The sequence below is a fragment of the Rissa tridactyla genome, chromosome 4, assembly GCF_028500815.1.
Source record: "Rissa tridactyla isolate bRisTri1 chromosome 4, bRisTri1.patW.cur.20221130, whole genome shotgun sequence".
In the NCBI taxonomy this organism is placed as follows: Eukaryota; Metazoa; Chordata; class Aves; order Charadriiformes; family Laridae; genus Rissa; species Rissa tridactyla.
Window position 1 is genome coordinate 71619673 of NC_071469.1, and position 18211 is coordinate 71637883.

Here is an 18211-nt window from a genome sequence, read left to right on the forward strand (position 1 = left end):
TTCCCAGTGAAATCTGGGTCCCTGGGCCCCGGTGAGCCCGGGGTCCCATGGGTGCCAGAGGACGGGGTGCCAGAGGACTCACCGGTGTTTGGGAGCAGTGGGGACGTGGCGGAGGGTAAGGGCAGGGTTTGTCACCATGGTTCTCCATGTGTGGGTCACCGGCACCGCCGTCACCTTCTTGGTGGTGCTGGTGGCTCTGTCCCCATTGTCCCCGGGGGAATTGCACCGTGGCGGGGTTTGGTGTGGGAGGAGAGGGGTTAGGAGCACCCCAACGGGCCATGCCGGGGGAGAAGGGGGGTTCACCGCGGCTGCCTGCGGAGCACCGAGGCTGGGGTGGGAAGGGCCGGGGACACACCGGGGGTACCCGGGACACTCCGGGGGTACCGGCAACATGCCGGGAGACCCCGTGGCCCTGACAAAGCTGGGTCAAGGGAGCACGGGGACACCCGGGACGCCAGAGCGCGGCGACAGCGGGGCTCCGCTGAGCTCCCCAGGGCTCCGGCAAGAGGGGCTGGGGGGGAGGGCACCGAGGGCGCACCGTGAGCTTCCCCGGAGCCGAGCCGGGGCAGGGGGGGAAGGGGAACCCCGCCTCCGCCTCCCGTCGTTGGGGGGGGGGGGGGGGGGGGGGGGGTGTGTTCGCCGGTTTCCACGGCAACGAGAACGGGGCGGAGCTCGGCGTTTCCGTTACCGAAGTGCCCGGGAGGGCGGGGCCGGGGCTGGGGCTGCTGCTGCCGCCGCCGCCGGCTGCTCCTCCGCCGCCGCCGCCGCCCCGCGCCCGGTGAGTGGCCCCGCAGGGGCGGCACCGGCCCCGACACCGGCACCGTCGGGGGGGACGAGCCGGGCTGGAGCGGAGCGGAGCGGGGCTCCCTTTGTCTGAGGGGGCTGGGGGCAACCGGGGCGGCGGCGAGAGCGCGGTTACCCGTTAGCCTGCAGCGGCCGCCACCGGGATGGGGATCGGCACCGGCACCGGCGGGGCGTTGCCGGGCCTCTGCGCACCGGGACCTCCGGCACCGGGACCGCCCCGAGCCGCGCCCCCGGGGCCGCCCGTTGGCAGGACAAGGGTCCCCCGGGGCTCCGCGCCCCCCCTTCCCCCGCCCCGCGGGAGGCAGCGGGGGCTGCCCGGCCCGGGCCCCGGATCGTCCCGGGAATTCTTAAATAAATAACCCCCAGCTCGCAGTTAGGAGGAGCCTGGAAAGGCTTGAGGAATGAGTAAATTAATTACAGGCACGGTTTATGTCACATCCGCCGGGAGCACAGAGGGAGCCCGGGGCTTTCGGCGCCCCGGGAGGGAAATCGGGATTGATGCAACTTTCCACGGGATTCGGGAGTCAAGGACGGGGTTACCGTCGTGGTTGGCTCCAGCACAGTCCCCTGGGCTTTCCCAGCTGGAAACCGGAGTGGGCTGAGCCGTTTCTTCTCCTTGCGCTTATCTGCAGTGGTGTCACTGCGCTCGGGACCCCCGTGCCATGATCACATCCCGCAAAACCTGGGATCTGGGATCCGTGCCCTCCGCCAGAGCCGCCTGGAAGCTGAAGGGTCTTCCCCCGGACGGTGAGTACGGCGCAGTGGCTTGTCCTTCTCCCTTGGGGCTCAGCCTGCTGCGCTCACGCCCTCGCTCACACTTGGGGAAGGAGAGGCCGGGAACAGGCCAGCCTGCATTTTTCACATTTCTTTCCGGATGAAGCTCGGGATTTGAGAAACGGAGACTCAGAAGCGGGCACGAAGCAGTAGGCAGCTGGGGAGCTGAGCAGAGGGGGACTGCCTCCATCTCCTTCCTGGCCCTTCCAAGCAGGAGGCTTAGGGAGAAAGGTTAAATTTTAACGTGTGAGAAAGAAAATTGAGCGATACGCATGGCAGGGGAGACGTGGGGCCCTCGCTTCTCCCCAGCCTCGGCTCCTTGGAAGGGCTTCTTATCTCTCCCTGGTGCACAGACCCTGTAGGTGAGTTTAGTCGAGGGCTTTTCTCCGCGGCGGCTGAACGGGCAGGCGGCTGCTTGCCCCAACCTGCAGTCGCCTGTTGGGAAACAGCCCTTCCCACTTCCCTTGCGCTGGTGCTGGATGGGTTTGGGCAAAGGGGGAAGCTGAACCCCCCCCATTTGAGCTTTTTTTCCTGTTGGCTTCAGCACTCAGCAGCCCTGTGTGCTGGCAGCTCCATCGCCAAGCGTTGCTGCTTCCCTGGCATTCGGGCCAGCCCGGCCGAACGCCGATGGGCATCAGTCTGAAAAGGGGGGTTTTCAGCGTTTCCTCTGCCCGGCGGCTGCCGCTGCCTGTGCTGGGATGGGGAACTCGAGACGCCTTTTATCCGGGCATTCACCAGCACTTTGGAAACGCTCAATTTTCATGGCGCGCGTGAAATGTTATGGCTAATTACAGGCTGGGAAGAAGTCCAGAGCGCTGGACTGACTTTATCAGGGCACGTCTCCTTCCAGATGCTGCTTCCATCTTGGGCCCAAGTGCCTCCGGATGATTTTAGAGAAAAAAAAATAACGACATTAGTGGGCTTTTATTTGTGGGTTGTTGATTTTTTTCCTGCCTGCGGGAGAAGCCATTTGGCTGGCTGCAGTGGTGGCAGTCTTTGTGGCAGGCAGATGGGGGGGTGTGGGGGGGGGGGCACCGTGTCCCCAAACAGGTCCTGGTGGGACATAGCCCTCGCCAGCCGCTTTTCCCATGTCAGGGGAGGACACAGCCACAGGAAAAAGCTCCTTGAGATCCTGTTTTCCTTCTGTGCAGCTCAGAAGGGCAGGGAACTGCTGCCCTGTCTGCTTTTGGGTTTGGCTGCCTGACAAATAAAGGAAATATTTGGGGGCAGTGGAGGGAGGTGACGCTGGCAGGGTCCGTCCGTCTGGTTTCGGTGATGCAAGCCAGCTTTGGCAGCTTTTCCAAGATAGGATCGCAGGAAGCGGGGCGACTTGGCGAGGGGCAGGGGTGGGATGTCCCCGCTGCGGGGACAGATCTGGTCCTGCAGAGGACAGACGGATGCTACACCCTGAATTCTCATTACTGGTTGTTGGCAACCAGTCTCCGCCCCCTGAAGGGCTAATTTTTCTAATTAACATAATTAACATTTTTTAATAAAACTCATGTACCGTCTCTGCTGCACCGGTGTGGTGGTGGCAGCGGGGAGGAGGAGGTGGGTTTGCCGAGCGAGGCTGAAGGCTGTGACCGTCCTGGGCTCTCGGGTTGATCCAGGGACGCTTTTCGCTCTGTTTCAGGCCCCGGGCAGGACACGCTGGTCACTGGCAGCGGAGCGGGTGCCTCTCCCCAGGTTCCTCTGCTGCCGGCGCTGGTTCACAGTAAAATCTTCGGCGTGAGCTGGCCGGACGCCGCAGTCCCCGACGGGCTCTGCCTGGCTCTCCAGGTGAGCAGCACGGAGCCGGCCGCGACTCAGGTGGGGAGGGCATTTTTGGGGTGGTGGGGAGGATGCCCTGCACCCTGCCGGGACATGCCTCAGGGGGAGCTGGCTGGTCGCCCCCCCATCACTGCGGCTGGGTTGCTCTTCAGTGCCGCGGGGCTGGAGCAGAGCTCCTGCCTGGGTGGAGAAGTCGGAAGGCAGCGAAAAAATGCCGGGGAACAGCCCAGAATAACATTTACTGGGTCACTTCTGGGTCAGGTAGGCAGGGGAGCTTAGGGCAGAAGGGTGACAAGAAAATGCAGCGCAGTGAGTTAGTGTTTGCCAGCAGGATGGAGGAGACAGAGGATGGCTACCGCGGCCAGGGATGGTGTCAGGACAGCGTGTACTGGTGTTGCTGCCACCAGTTCATTCTGGGCTTCAGGCAAATCATTTAAATTTCCCCTTCTTTGAAAAGAAGGAAAACACCACCTTATCTCCTACCAGCCTTGATGAATTCCCCGCGGCAAAACCCTCCCGGAGTCTCAAATGTAGAGGCACCGAAGACACGCGGCTTCTCCGGGAGGATGTTCCCGCCGCCTCCTCTCCCAAATTAATCTCAGAAATATTTGGCACGTACAGAATATTCCCCTCCCTCTCCCGGGATGAGATGGGTTTCCCTGGCATCGCTGGCCTGTGGGGCAATGCCACGGGCTCCGAGATAAGATATAAGTAAGAAAAGACACTTCTGAGTGAGGCAGGGAGCGATTCTACGCGCTCGGCCGATCGGCAGCCCGACTTTCTGAAGGCATCCATGCAGTAGCGCTTTTTTAAATGGTAATTGAAAAACCCAGATCTGGGATTGTTTTGGTTTTTTTTCCCTGCAAGCCAGTGATAGATATGATAGATACAGCACTTTGGGGCCGTCTCTATAGTCCTTTGCCTTCTTCCAGATTTCTCACTTGTTTTTTTTTTCGGAGCTGTGCCCCATCCCATGGGGTGCAGCGTTACCTGAGCCACAGCTCACCAGCAAGCAACGTCGCATTCAGCCCTGCTGGCAAGCCAGAGTCTTTCTTTTTTTAAGTCCGTAGATAGAAAAATGGGTAATATTCAGTATAACTGCATGACCGAGCTGAGGGAAGGAGTAGTTTATGGGGAGAGCTAAAAGCAACGCGATAAATTCATTCGCGGTAGCTTCCCAACACCGAAATTCCTCAGAGGGAGGGTTTCCCCAGGTCCCGCTGTCCTGTCCTCCGCGACCCTGCTGGCTGCTCCTGGCCAGCCCCGTGAAATGCTGGCTGCTGGCACCGCGTCCACCACTGTGGCCGCGGTCACTGCATCTCAGCTCTCTGTCCTGTTCCTTCCGGCGGACGCAGGCCCTGCGGGAGACGGCGGGCGAGCGGCGGGGGGAAAGCGGGCACCGGGCCCTGACACCAGCCACGGAGGAGCCGCCAGCGTCCCCCCACAAGCCGGCAGGTGCCACGCCGGTGCAGGCAGCCTCCACCATGAACCTGGAGAAAGCAGGTAAGGGAGGAGCCGGGATGCACCGGTGGGTGCTTGGGAGGAGGGACGCGATGGGCTGAGCGCTCAGGACCTGCCAGAGGGTACAGGGGGAGACCTCTCCTTTTTCGGGGTGCGCACAGAGACGTGGCGGCGCTTGCCGGGGGGACCGGGTCTCAGTAGGGACGAAACGCCAGCCGGCTGTCGGGTGATGCCGGGCGACTGAGGAATTATTTAACCGGGTGAGCGGAGCAGGTGAGCGCCAGCAAACCCACCGCACTTTCCTCCCTCTGAAGGAAAATGTGACGTTTGTGGAAACGCTTGCAGCCTGCGTGGCTGCGCCAGGGTGGGTGAATCCCCGGGGTTTCCCGTTGTTCTTCATCAGGACTGAATTGGTCAGGCTTGTCACGGCACATCCCGGGAGCTGCTCCCGTCGTGGGCCCCGGCTGTGTCCCTGAGCAGCTCCCGGGGCGGCTGGTGGGAAGGGGCCGGGATGAAGGAGGAGAAGGGAGTCTGCGTGGCGATGGTAATGGGGCCGAGCTGTGGAAACGGCCATCTTTCCAAATTTTGGAAAACAGGAGTGTCAGCGTGCCATGCCTGCCATGCTCGAAGCCCGCATCACCACCGGCACATCTGCCCGCGGGTAGATGTGATGCAGGTCCGGCCAGCAGCTCCTCTCCCAAGGATGCTCCTGCAGGAGGAAGGTGTCGGAGCGTGTTGCCCGTGTGGGATCACCCCTTCCCGTCAGTTTGACTTGCAGCCAGGTGTCGCGGCTTCGAACCCGGCTCTGTCTTTGGTCCCAGCCTGGGATTAGCGTGGATGAAGTGTGCAGACACGCGGTGTGTCTGCAGGAGCCCTGGTGCCTCCCGTAATCTTCCCTTATCCCTGTTTTTTGAGTGGATTTTGCGTGTGTTGGGTTTAAAGGAAAGATCACAGCCCCCTGCCTGAGCTGGGCTGAGCTTTTGGCATGGAAAGAAAGAAAAGCTGGCACCCATCGGTGCTCTCTCAGGCTATCCAGCCCAAGGCAGGAAGACAAAATCCGGCAATCACTTCTGCAGACGTTGCTGGATGAGTCCCATGGCGTGCAGTCGAGAGCAGAGCCGTGGTTTGGTCCCAGCATTGCGGTTTCTGCCTGCTCTGCTGGCTCTTTTAACTCCTTTGAAAGGTAGAAGGTCCGATTCGCAGACCAAAAAAAAAAAAAAAGTCTTGTTTCCTTGTATTCGGGACGTTTCCCATAAAGAGGCAGCATCTGCCCGCAGGCAGCGAAGCCGTTCCCAGCATCACCTCCTGCCTTTAAAACCGCAGGTTTCTGGTGGCAGCGGATGAAATCCACGGCAGGCAGGGAAGGGCGCCGGGCAGCCGGGATCCTGGCCGCCATGCCCCAGTGCCTCATCCCCGCATCGGGAATGAGTCAGGCCAGCTCATTTCTTCTTGGGAACTACCAAGTCATTTAGGGATTCATTTGGAAGGCTCTGATGTACGGCCAGGTTGGCTTCTGTCAGCACCAGTGGCTCTATTAACACACAGAAAGCAATGTTTAAAATAATACGAGGAAAGTTAGAAAGCCAAACGCACAGGGATTGGGCAATATGGCCATACAGGGGACCCGTATAATTTTAATTTGGCTTCCATTATATTTGTGTGTAATGATGCAGTCTTTAATAACATGATCGCGTACTGGTTTTCCACCGGCACCTGCTCATTCAGAAAAAAGGATGCCAGGATGAATCAGAGCACTGCGGCGAAGGCGGTTGTTATCTGAGTGATGCGGCAGCATCCCGGCATGTGATGGGGCTGGGTCATGACGCCGTGGCATGGGCAGGTGCGCCGTGTTATGGCCTGGGATGCTCCGCTGGCATCGGCAGATCCCTTCGGCTCCCACCCGGCAAGGGGCTCACCCAGCTGGACCCCCACCGTGAGCCTGGCTGGCACCGTGGTGCTCGGGATACGCCTCTCGGCACGTCACTGCTCTCCGTGGGACGTCTGCAAGTCCCGCTTCCCGACGTCCCATCTCCACCGCAGCCCCTGGGGACTCTTTCCATGGCTGGCATCCCATTCCCCAGTGAGGCGGCTGGATCCTGACTGCCTCCATCTTTGCTCCCGCTGCAGGAGGGAGGCTCTGCGGTGGGAAACGTGCCAGCCTGCCGGCGGCCCGGCCCTTCCCGGTGATCCAGAAGGTGATGGCCTCCATGGCACATCTGCAGGAGGAGAAGCTGCGGCTGCAGGAGGAGGTGCTGGGGCTGCAGGAGAAGCTCACGGCCCGGGAGAACGACGAGCTCTCCCACTCTCTCCAGCTGCAAGGCCAGGTACGGCGGGGACGGGCGGGCACAAGGGAGTCCATTGGGGTCACCATCTTCAGGCTGTGGCTTGGCAGGAGCACAGTGGCTTGCGGTTAGTGAGGGGCATGCTTGGAAGGAGCATAGGACCTCCCATTGCGGAGCATCTTCTCCGCGCGGGTGCATAGGGATGATGTGGGAGCCGGGTGCTCCTGAGCACTGCAGCCGTCCCACCATGGATGGGATGGATCTCCATGGATCCTTCCCTCGGGATGCTCGCAGACCCCATTTGACATCACGGTGACGCTGCCGTAACGCTGGTGAGGATGTTCCTTGGACGCGACACAGCCGGCAGGGCTTTGGGCATCGGGGTTGCAACCCCATGGCAATCATCCCAGCACAGGAACGCCGCTGCCGCAGGATAAGCTTGTTACACTGACACAGCAGATTAATTTTAGGGACTTTCAAGAATCAGGAGGTGGAAAGGGCACACGAAGGCACGGAGTTGTCTGATGAAGGGGAGAGTGTTTTGGCTGCCGCAACCAGAATCTCCCCCCACCCAAAACCATCTCCTGCGCCGGTGCGGCCGCATCCTCGGCGTGAGGACCTGGGTCGTCCCAGGGAGATTGAAATTCCGGCTGCTCATAAAGGGATTTGCATGTGGCTGTTGTGGAAGCTGTTACAGTCAGGTTCTGCTTGTTCCACGGGTGTCAAAAAGGTGGAGGTAATTGTCCTGCATTTGGTTGGCATAGTCTGCATGACACAAGCGTGAGCGCTGGCAGGATCCGGCCCTGCGCCGGCCAGTTCGGCAGCGAGCGCGGGCAGCGCCGGCTGGAGCGAAGCGCTGTCCTGAACTTCCAAAGCTTGGGGATGGCAGGGCCACGGCTCGAGCCGGATCCAGCTGCCAAGGAGTCCCTGTCACCTCTGGAGAGCGGGATGCGGCTGGAGATGCCCGAGCAGGTAGGGGCTGGAAGTGCATCGGCATTTTTGGGCGCCGCTGGTGCGGGGAGCGGTGGGCAGGCTCCGGCGTGCGCGTTGGCTGGCTGGGGACGGTGGCTTCCCCATCGCCAGCCATGACTCTGTCTACTCGGCCCCTCCCCTCTTTTGAAAATGCTTTTAAAAAAAAATACCTTAATAGTCTCCCTTACCGACCATGGAAGTGGGATTTTCCCACGGAGGTGCAAGGCTTCGCCCCAGGAGGGGGGTTCCCGAGGCTGTCAAGGCAGCAGCCGTCCCCCCGCAGCTGGTGGCTGTGAGTGCGCCGAGCTCGCCGCCCAACACCCGCCGTGCCCTGCCGAGGCGCTCGCCCGCCGCGCTGCCGGCTCTGCGTGGGCGTGGCTTAATAACTTCGCGTAATTAATTACAGCACAATGTCAGCACATCTGCTTTGAGTTTTAATCAGTGCTTCCTAAATTATGGCCCACGGAGGCCCGGCTGCTTAGTAAAAGCTAGTTATTGGGACGGGGCGATCCCCTGCCCGCGTCCCAGGCGAGGGGTTTGGCGACGCGGTGGCTTCCCGGCACGGGGAAACCCGGAGCCGGGCTGGGATGTGGGGGACGGCGGTGGAGCGCACGGACAGGCCCAGCTCTCTCCAGGGTGAGTTTTAGGGAGAGGGTGATGCTCACCCAGCGGCCGTGGGTTTCTGAGCATGGGGGCGAGGGACAGAGCAGGCGGGCAAGCCCTGTGAAAACACAGCCCCCGACACCGCCGGCTTTGCCAAGCACGCACCGCCGCCGTTCATTTGAATGACTGCATTTTTTTTGGGGGGGGGTGGGCAGGGGGGCGGGGGGGGATCCTCACCAGTCCCTGCACAAAACAAATTGGAGGATTGATGAAATCCACCTGGTTTTGCAGGGAGGGCAGCCCCGTCCCCGTGGGGCGGGCAAGTGCCCGGATGGGGTGGCTGGGGAGCATCCTCCCGTCGGACTCAAACACGTGGACTTCTCAAAGAGGTCCTGCCCCCTCTTTTCTCCCAAGATAACTTTCCTAGAAAGAAAAATAGCGAAGGCAAAGCGAAGCTTGTTGCAAGGGCAGGATGAGGTGCTTCTGGCTCCTATTGTGGATGGGTTTGTTTTCTTCCTCCTCCAAAGATGATGCTGCCTTTTTTTTTTTTTTTTTTTTAAATAATGGTTTCTGCTAATGCTCAACACGGACAAATTATACCCATGGTCGAACGAGGTCGAAGCAAGCCTTTCATTAACGCTCATTTTAATCAGCTCATGTGAATCAGGCGCTCAGAGGGAGGTGGAAAATTAAGGTGTAATGAAGGTGCAAGCCAGACTGGACGTCAGTGGCTGGGGTGGTACCGCGGGGTCTCCTCCAAAAGCTGCCGAGATGCCTCCTGGTTAACCTTGCCTGTGTTGACAGGTTGAAACTCTGAAGGCGAAGCTCCTGGAGCAGGCGCAGGAGATCGGCCGGCTGCGCTCGGAGCTGGTGAGCTGCCACCGGGCGCGGGATGAGCCACCCTTGCCCCGAGGGACGCCGGAGCTGAGGGTCCCCGAGGAGGAAGGGGGCAGGCAGGGAGGGCGTAGAAGGGCTAAAACCTCCCCAGGGTGGCAGTTGGGACCCCGGGAGCTGACAGAGAGATGTCGCGGGATGAAAGTTTGTGGGATTTTCTGGCCAACGCCATGTCGTGACGGGTGGCCCTGGGGCACAGCCGGCAAAGGCTCCTCCACACCGTCGCCCTGCGGTGGGAAGCGAAAGCCCCTCTAGGGCAAAGGCTTCCCGGGAGCAGCAGAGTGGGGGCTCCCCGGGCACAGCAGGGGCTCCCCAATACGGCAGGCTTGGGAGGTGCCCAGCTGCGGCAGGCTGGGGGTGTCCCTGGGCACAGTGGGGACCCCCGTGGTGGGCTGGGGCTCCTGGGGTCGCGCAGACTGGGGGCTCCCCTGGGAGCAGCGGGCGGGGGAGCCCCCGATGCTGCAGACTGGGGGTTCCCTGAGCGTGGCAGATGGGGGGGCTCCCCAGTACAGTGGATTGGGACTCCTGGGGGTGCAGCAGGCCGGGGTTCCCCAGTGTGGCAGATGGCGGGGGGGGGCTCTCCTCTGAGAGCAGCAGGCGGGGGGTGTTACGCTGGAGGCTCCCCAGGGTGCAGCGGGCGTCCATCCCCCTCCCCCGGCAGGGCTGCACGGACGCGGAGAAACACCGGGACCTGCTGGCGGCCGAGAATGAGCGGTTGCGGCAGGAGATGAAGGCGTGCGAGGGGGAGCTGCGGGAGCTGCGGCGGCGGCAGCAGCAGCAGGCACCGTGCCAGGACTGCGCCCACCTCCAGGTGAGTCGCGGCGGTGGTGGCCGCGGTGGCAGGGTGACGGGTGCCCATAGGTGACGTGGCCTCGGCTGTGCTGTTTCGGGGGCCAGGAGAACACAGAGCTGCAGGAGCGGCTGTCCCAGCTGCAGCAGGAGGCGGAGGAGACGCGGGCCAAGCTGGCGGAGCTGGACCTGGAGGTGCAGCAGAAGACGAACCGCTTGGCTGAGGTGGAGCTGCGGCTCAAGGACTCTCTGGCCGAGAGAGCCGAGGAGGAGGAGCGGCTCAGCCGGCGGCTGCGGGACAGCCAGGAGACCATCGCCAGCCTCAAGTCCCAGCCCCAGCAGATAAAGGTGAGCACCATGGGGCTCTCCATCTCTCCTGGCTGGGCAACGGGAGCTGGGCTGGGGTGCTGAGCGGTGCCCGGTGGGTGCCCTGCAAGTGCCGCCCACTTCTCTGCCCTGAGCCTGTCGGCGCAGCGCCGTGAGTTTGTAAATTTTCCCCCTGGGCCAACATCAGCTCCATCCTGGGCCCTTCGGGTGCTGCTTCCCCAGGACACCCCCTCTCCGGGTGCTTTTTCCCCCCCTAGTACATCATCAAGACAGTGGAGGTGGAGTCAGCCAAGGCGAAGCAAGCCCTGTGCGAGAGCCAGTCCCGAAACCAGTACCTGCAGGAGCAGGTGGGGATGCAGAGGCAGGTGCTGAAGGAGATGGAGCAGCAGCTGCAGAGCTCCCAAAAGACGGCGGCTCAGCTCCGAGCTCAGGTCCGAGCACAACGGGTGCAAATCAGAAATCACCCCACCCGGCTCCACCGCGGTTCTTGCCTGCATGGAGGACGCGGTGCGGCAGCGGGTGGCCGCCAGCACGGCCTTTATCCCCCTTGCTCCCTTCCCAGATCATGATGTACGAGGCCGAGCTGGAGCGAGCCCATGGGCAGATGCTGGAGGAGATGCAGGCGATGGAGGAGGAGAAGAACCGAGCCATTGAAGAGGCATTTTCCCGCGCCCAAGTGGAGATGAAGGCGGTGCACGAAAACCTGGCAGGTGAGGAGGGGTCGGGGGGGCTCGCTGGGTCACCCAGCCGGTGCTGGGGGCGGAGGTGGGGGGGGTCGTAATGTCTGCCCCTCACCCTGCCTCGTGCCTGCAGGCGTCCGGACCAACCTGCTAACGCTGCAGCCGGCGCTGCGCACCCTCACCCATGACTACAACAGCCTGAAGCGTCAGGTCCGCGACTTCCCCCTGCTCCTCCAGGAGACCCTGCGGAGCGCCAGGGCCGAGGTGAGCCCCCTCCCCCTCCGAGACCACCACCCCGGCTACCCCCCCACCCGCCATTGTGCAGGGTGGGGATGCTGGGGGGGGGTCGCTGAGCCGCTGCCCGCCCTCCCTCCCTCCCAGATCAGCCAAGCCATCGAGGAGGTGCACAACACCAACCGAGAGCTGCTGCGCAAGTACCGGCGGGAGCTGCAGCTCCGCAAGAAGTGTCACAACGAGCTGGTGCGGCTGAAAGGTGTGCGGGGGGGGGTGGCGGGTCCCATCAGGGAAGAGCATGTCCCTGAGGGTGGGCAGGAAGGACAGGGGAGCATCACCCTCCCGGTGCTCCACGTCCCCCCGAGAAACTCGGGTCGGCGATGGGATGCTGCTGTCAGCAGCGGGAATGCAGCGTTCGGCCCGCTCAGTGTTTGCCGGTGACAGCGGGATGTGCCGGGGCTGACACCGTCCCTGCATCCCCCACCATCCAAGGAAACATCCGTGTTTTCGGACGAGTCCGCCCCATCATGAAGGAGGACGGTGAGGGCCCGGAGGCGGCCAACGTGGTGACCTTTGATGCCGAAGATGATGCCGTCCTGCACCTCCTGCACAAGGGGAAGCAGGTGTCCTTCGAGCTGGATAAGGTCTTCCCCCCGCAAGCGTCCCAGGAGGAGGTGGGTGCTGCTCTCCGTGCTGCTGGTATGGCTGGGGTGGGAGACGCAGCCGTCTTCTCCTGACGCTCCCTGGTCCCCCCCAGGTGTTTCAGGAGGTCCAAGCCCTGGTCACCTCCTGCATCGACGGCTACAACGTCTGCATCTTCGCCTACGGGCAGACAGGGGCAGGAAAAACCTACACAATGGAGGTGAATTTCCCTGGCTTTTCTTCCCTCTTCTTCCTCAGTTTCCTGTCCCGTGGTGCCCAGTCTCAGCACCTTCCCTAAACCGGGCTGGCGTCCAGCTTGGACCAGTGATGGTCACTGCTGCAGCACCCCCCGCGGCCTTCACTCCTGCTTAGAAAAAAAAAAACCAAACAACAAAAAAGCAGAATAAAAGTGCAAGAGAGTGTTTTTTTTCCCTCTCCTTTCTCCTCGCAATCCATCAGGGAACAGCAGCAAACCCCGGGATCAACCAGCGGGCCCTGCAGCTCCTCTTCTCTGAGGTGCGGGGCAAGGCGGCGGACTGGGAGTACGCCATCAGCGTCAGCGCTGCCGAGATTTACAACGAAGCGCTCAGGTAGGGGGAGGAGGATTTATTTTTAATTTTTTTTTTTTTATTATTTTTTTTTTAAACGGCATGCGCCTGCCCTTTCAAAGCACTGGCCCTTGAGCTCCGTTACTGGTACAGGCTCCCAGCCCTGCCATCACTCCCGCTCCCCCAACCTCGGTGCAGCGTCCCCCCTCTCCTCCCTGCCCCCCGGGGATGTTATATTTAGAAATCACTAACTGGGAGCTGGGAACAGGAGAAATATTTTCCTCCCCTGCCCAGCCGCAGACGGAGGGGGCCGGGAGGAGGCTGGCAGTGCATCCGTGGGGATAATGGGGACCGGGAATGGCAATAAAGAGCAGGGACGGGGTCGTGATCTGGCTTGGGTGGGAGCAGGCACGTGGGGAGCCGGAGAGCTGAGGTCTGTAAATAGGACGTGCAGCATAGCTGGGAGGAGGGGGCTGCTCTGGCAGCCTTGGCACACAGCTGGGGGGATGCTGTGCTGGGGGGGAACCGTCGCCCGTCATCCCCCACCCCGGCCCCGAGGTGGGGATGGGGATGGTGATGGTGCTGGGTTACCTCTTGGCCCAGGGACTTGCTGGGGAAGGAGCCACAGGAGAAGCTGGAGATCAAGCTGTGTCCCGACGGCAGCGGGCAGCTCTACGTGCCCGGCCTGACCGAGTTCAGCGTGCAGAGCGTGGAGGACATCAACAAGGTGGGGGGAGACGGGGCAGGGGGCAGTGGGAGCCAGGAGGGTTGCACCGGGGGTGCGATGAATTACGAGGGGTGTCTGGTCTATGACCCCCAGATCCAGGAGTATTTCTGAAGACAGGGAAGCTATGGACCCCAAAATAGGTCCGCAGGTGCGATGTGACAGTCACCGTCCCATGGGACGAGCCGAAGGGGGGTTAAAAATAAAAGTGTGGGGCCCGGGCGGCTCCCAGGGGATTAGCGGGGTGCCGGCTGTCACCGCAGTGCCCTGTCTGTCACCCTCTGCCTTTGGTGCGTCACCCAGGCTGAGACCTGGCAGCAGTCATCACCCCAATGGACCGGGCACCTTGTGGGGTTGTGTCAATGGAGTTACGTCCCCAGGAGGGCTGAGGGTGTCGTGGTGGGTTTGTGGGAGACTGGCCTCTCACCCGTCGCCTCCCCGGGCTCTCCCCAGGTCTTCGAGTTCGGCCACGTCAACCGGGCGACGGAGTGCACCAACCTGAACGAGCACAGCTCCCGCTCCCACGCCCTCCTCATTGTCACCGTCCGCGGCCTCGACCGCAGCACGGGGCTCCGTACCACAGGTGGGTGCCACACGGCAAGCCCTTCACCAGGGCATCCGGGCCGCGGCATCCCCAGGTCACGCGGGTCCGGGCGCTGACCCGGCCGGGGGCGGGTTTGGCTCTCTCTCCCCAGGGAAGCTGAACCTGGTGGACCTGGCAGGCTCGGAGCGGGTCGGGCGGTCGGGCGCGGAGGGCAGCCGGCTCCGCGAGGCGCAGCACATCAACAAGTCCCTCTCGGCCTTGGGCGATGTCATTTACGCCCTGCGCTCCCGGCAGGGCCACGTGCCCTTCCGCAACTCTAAACTCACCTACCTGCTGCAGGACTCGCTCAGCGGCGACAGCAAAACCCTCATGATGGTGCAGGTACCCAGCACCCATCGGCATCCCTGCAGCTGGTCGATGCGGTTTTGGGGGTGGGTTTGGTCCCTGCTGGCCCCGGTGGTGGGGCAGGTGGGAGGGATGCTGGAGGGAGGAACCGGGCTGAGACCCGGGGACGGGGCGGACACATGGGGACGTCATCCGCTCTGCAGCCATGGCGGCCAGCGGCAGCTCTGGCCCTGTCTCTGCGCCCCGGACAAGGAGGAGGGATGGAGGATGGACTCGGAGGTCCATGATCCCGCCTGCACATGGATGCCGTCCCTGTAGGCACAGTGTCCTTCCATGTTGGCGTCTCCCCACCTCGCTCTTGCCAGGAGGATTTTATGCTCTGGCAATTCCTCCATCCCTGCCCTGGGAATCCCCCCCACGGGTGCCTGCGCCCACACCGAACCCCCTGGGGGGGGAGTCTGAGCCCCTGCCACCTGCTGCGGCTTTTCCCAGCTGTCCCTCGCGCCGGGGGCCGTTGGTGACAGGGGATGGGGCTGGCTCAGACGCTGGCCGGGTGGACGGGGCTATCCTGGGAGCGGCGGCGGGTTAAGAATAGCATCTCACCAACCCAGCACTGGCGCGTTTGGCAGGGCGGGGGGGTCCCGGGGGTGCACAGGCAGCCGGCAGGGTGACTTTCTGCCTGCTCCTGCCTGCCCGCTTGCAGGTCTCCCCCGCTGAGAAGAACACCAGCGAGACGCTGTGCTCCCTGAAGTTTGCCGAGAGGGTTCGCTCCGTGGAGCTGGGGCCCGTCTCCCGCAAGGCTGAGCTGGCCTCCTGGCCCAGCCAGGAGCAGCTGGAGGTAACCGAGGGACCGCCGGCGCCCTTCCTTTTCCCCCCCTCACTCCAGGGGCTCCCCCTGTTTTGCCCCCACACGTGGTCACTTGCTGTCGGGTGTCCCCCTGGAGCTGCCTCCCTTGGGGACCGTCGCCTGGCAGGAGCGGGCTGTCCCCAGGCAGCAGCACCCAGCCAGTGCTGGCTCTTCCAAGCCAAGATGGACAAAGGGTAATGGCTTTAACCTAAAATGGGAGATTCAGACTAGATAAAGGAAGACCTTTTTTTTACGCTGAGGGTGGTGAGACGCTGGCCCAGGTTGCCTAGAGAGGTGGGGGATGCCCCATCTCTGGAGACATCCCAGGCCAGGTTGGACGGGGCTCTGAGCAACCTGATCTAGTTGAAGATGTCCCTGCTCATGACTAGGGGGGATTGGACTGGATGGCCTTTAAAAGGTCCCTTCCCACCCGAACCATTCTGTGCGCCATCTGCCTGCACCCCTGTCCCCACTCCTTCCCTCTGGGGCCCGGCAGGGGCTGACCCCGGGGCTGTGCCCCGTCTCCCCCCAGGGTGACTCTCCGGGGACCTCAGCACCCCCCGGCCGGGGCCACGCGTCCCCCAGCCCAGGGCAGCTCTCCAGCCGCGCCGCCTCCATCCGCAGGAAGCTCCAGACCACAGGTGGGTGGTGGGGCACCGCGGTCCCGCTCCGCATCCCGGCGCCCGGCCAGGGTCCCTCCGTCACAGAAGGCTCCCACCGCCCTCCTCGTCCCAGCTAGACACAGGCAGGCAAAGCCTGATTTGTAATCAGCTCATGAAGCTAATTAGCCATCAGGAGCTTGGTTAGCGCTTCCCCAAGAGCACCCTGGTGCGAAGCCGTCGCTGGCGGCTCAGGGTGCGCGGTGGGGAGCGATGCCGCAGGGCAGCGGCAGTGCCCCCCCGGGCTGAACCTCTCTCCCCTTTAATTTCAGCCTGACTTAGAGGCAGCCATGGCTGCCAGGTGAGTGCCCGCGGCCGGGAGCCGGTGGAGGGCTCTGCTTCAGCCCCGCTTCCTGGGCAGGGCAGGGGTGCTGGGCTGGGCTGCGCTGCTCGCCGGGATGCTGCCGGGGATGCTCGCGGTACCAGCTCCACACAGCGCCCGCTGAGATGCCGCCGGATGGGGCTTGGGGCAGTGACGGCACCCACACGTGTCTCCCCCTGTCCAGGGAAGCTGAGGCCAGTCCCTGTGTGACGAGTGCCAGCCCCGGCGCCAAGGTGCTACGGAGAGCCAGCTGCTGGAGGACTCAAAGGCTTCGGTGCTGTCCCTTCACCCACCAGGACCCGCTACCAGAGGGTGACAGCATCTCTCCCCATGAGCAGTGCAGGGCCGGGGTCTCCCAGCAGCCAGACCCCCCCCAGCTCAGAGCTGGGGGGCACTAGCCGTGGGCAAGGGATCTGACACCCCTCCTTGGACTTTATATTTTTTGCTGGATGGCTGGGGGCTCCAGCTTTCTTTTTCCGACAGTAGAGGTTTGTGGCTGGAGGTGGGGTTCGGAGCCAGGCGAGCTGCTCCCCTCCCCGCAGGGCCAGCCTGGCTGCGGCTCCCCCAAGACTGCGTCTGGGCAGCTCCTGCTGTCTTCTGAAGGAGGACCCCCTCCTTTTTAAGCCAGAAAAAACCAAACCTCCCAGCAGCTCCTTTCCTCATAGGTTTCCCAAGCCCTCTTGTTGCATGAAGGCGCCCCGGTGCCATGCATGAGCCGAGATGCCGTTCATCGTGGTGCCAGCGCTGCCATGGGCCCCGCACCCACCGCTGCGGCACAGAGAGAGAGCGGTCGCAGGGCTGCCCGTGTTACACGGCACCAGGGTGGATTTAGCGGTCTTGAATGAAGTTGTTGTAAAGTTATTTACCTGTTGTCCTGTCAAGAGAGATCACAGTGTGGTCGAGATGAAAGTGTTTGAAATATTTATACCCTGTTTACATGGTCTCAGAATGGAAAACAAGTGGAGCACAAACAAAAAAGCAACCTAAACCTCCAGCCCAAAAGCCTGTTGGTTTGTGGTGGCTGATGGGGAGGGTCGGAGGAGATGGCACTGCCCCCTGCACCTCCACGCACCCTCCTGTGGGTGCGCTTCCTCCTGCTGCAAATAACCAACTGGATGCACTGATGGCTCCTTCCCCCTGCGGCCCTCTCCTCCCGCCCTTCCACAGCGTATTCTATTTAAGAAGGAAAAAAAAAAAAAAAAAAAAAGGGAAGACAAACTTAGCCTTTTGTAAGATTAGATGTTTCTATGTATTTTAATAATTAAAAAAAAAGAATCCTGTTTTGTAACAAAACTTATTTTAAATAAACTGTTAAAGGCAGCCCTTCTGTGCAGCTGTTGTTTCCCTGCAGCAGGGGTGGGTGCTCCCTCACCCCTCTACAGCAGCTCCCCGCCAGCTCCTTTGGTGCTTGGCCAGAAAAGCCCATTAAATCCCTCCTCCTGCAGCTGTCTCTGGGGGAGCCTGCCAGCGCAGCCCCCGAATTGCAGCTCTCCGGCTCCCTTCATTAGCAGGCGATGGAGTTGTTAAACCCTAGGTAAGCCTCGTGCTGCAGCGTCTCGCTCCGTGGTGCGGTGGCTGCCAGCTCTGGGGGCTGGTGGGGGCAGGAGGCTGGCGGAGCCTTCTCACACCTTGGTTGGATCCAAGCTCGGTTTATCCCAGAGAGCCGCAGCGAAGCAGCAGGCGGCTGCAGCGCCGGCAGGACATGTGCTACAAGTTGCCTGGTGCTCGAAGCATCTCCAGCCCCGGTGGAGCTGTCAGTCACCTCCTCCAGAGCCACGGAGCAGAGCAGGACGCCGCCCTTTGTTCCTAAAAACCTATCCGTGTTTGGATGAAGTATCAGTAAGGTAAGGATTGGCTTTAGCTTTTCCTGGCTCCACCGTGCACATCCAAAACAGCCTCCTACATCCCCCAAGGCCAGCGCCTGGCTCCGGAGCTCACAGAAAACCACGGAGACAAAACACCACCACCAAGATCTGCTGGGGATCAGGTG

The 18211-nt window shown here is 62.1% G+C and overlaps 1 protein-coding gene across 2 annotated transcripts; it reads left to right on the forward strand.

The window, feature by feature from the left end:
* The first annotated feature begins 677 nt into the window (after window positions 1-677).
* Window positions 678-17555, forward strand: KIFC3 (kinesin family member C3). Of its 2 annotated transcripts, none has more exons than XM_054199534.1 (21): window positions 678-778; window positions 1437-1551; window positions 3212-3357; window positions 4704-4851; window positions 6937-7133; window positions 9471-9536; window positions 10222-10371; window positions 10458-10697; window positions 10934-11107; window positions 11239-11386; window positions 11490-11620; window positions 11738-11849; window positions 12083-12264; window positions 12348-12452; window positions 12692-12822; window positions 13384-13507; window positions 13958-14087; window positions 14200-14429; window positions 15097-15231; window positions 15773-15881; window positions 16406-17555. In XM_054199534.1, exons 2-21 carry the CDS (start codon window positions 1467-1469, stop codon window positions 16429-16431), a joined length of 2769 nt encoding a protein of 922 aa, XP_054055509.1. In that variant the 5' UTR covers window positions 678-778; window positions 1437-1466; the 3' UTR covers window positions 16432-17555. The 2 variants fall into 2 exon arrangements, with proteins under 2 accessions (XP_054055509.1, XP_054055510.1); XM_054199535.1 differs by lacking the exon at window positions 678-778 and adding an exon at window positions 16172-16200 and having other exon boundaries at window positions 1016-1551.
* Window positions 17556-18211: the final 656 nt, after the last annotated feature.

What these genes read in the sequence shown, in the direction of transcription:
- KIFC3 (XM_054199534.1), top strand. Translation starts at nt 1,467, where the DNA reads ATGATCACATCCCGCAAAACCTGGGATCTGGGATCCGTGCCCTCCGCC. An exon ending in CGGCTCAGCTCCGAGCTCAG is followed by an intron (nt 11,108 to 11,238) that starts GTCCGAGCACAA and finishes CTCCCTTCCCAG; the next exon opens with ATCATGATGTACGAGGCCGA. An exon ending in ATTTACAACGAAGCGCTCAG is followed by an intron (nt 12,823 to 13,383) that starts GTAGGGGGAGGA and finishes CTCTTGGCCCAG; the next exon opens with GGACTTGCTGGGGAAGGAGC.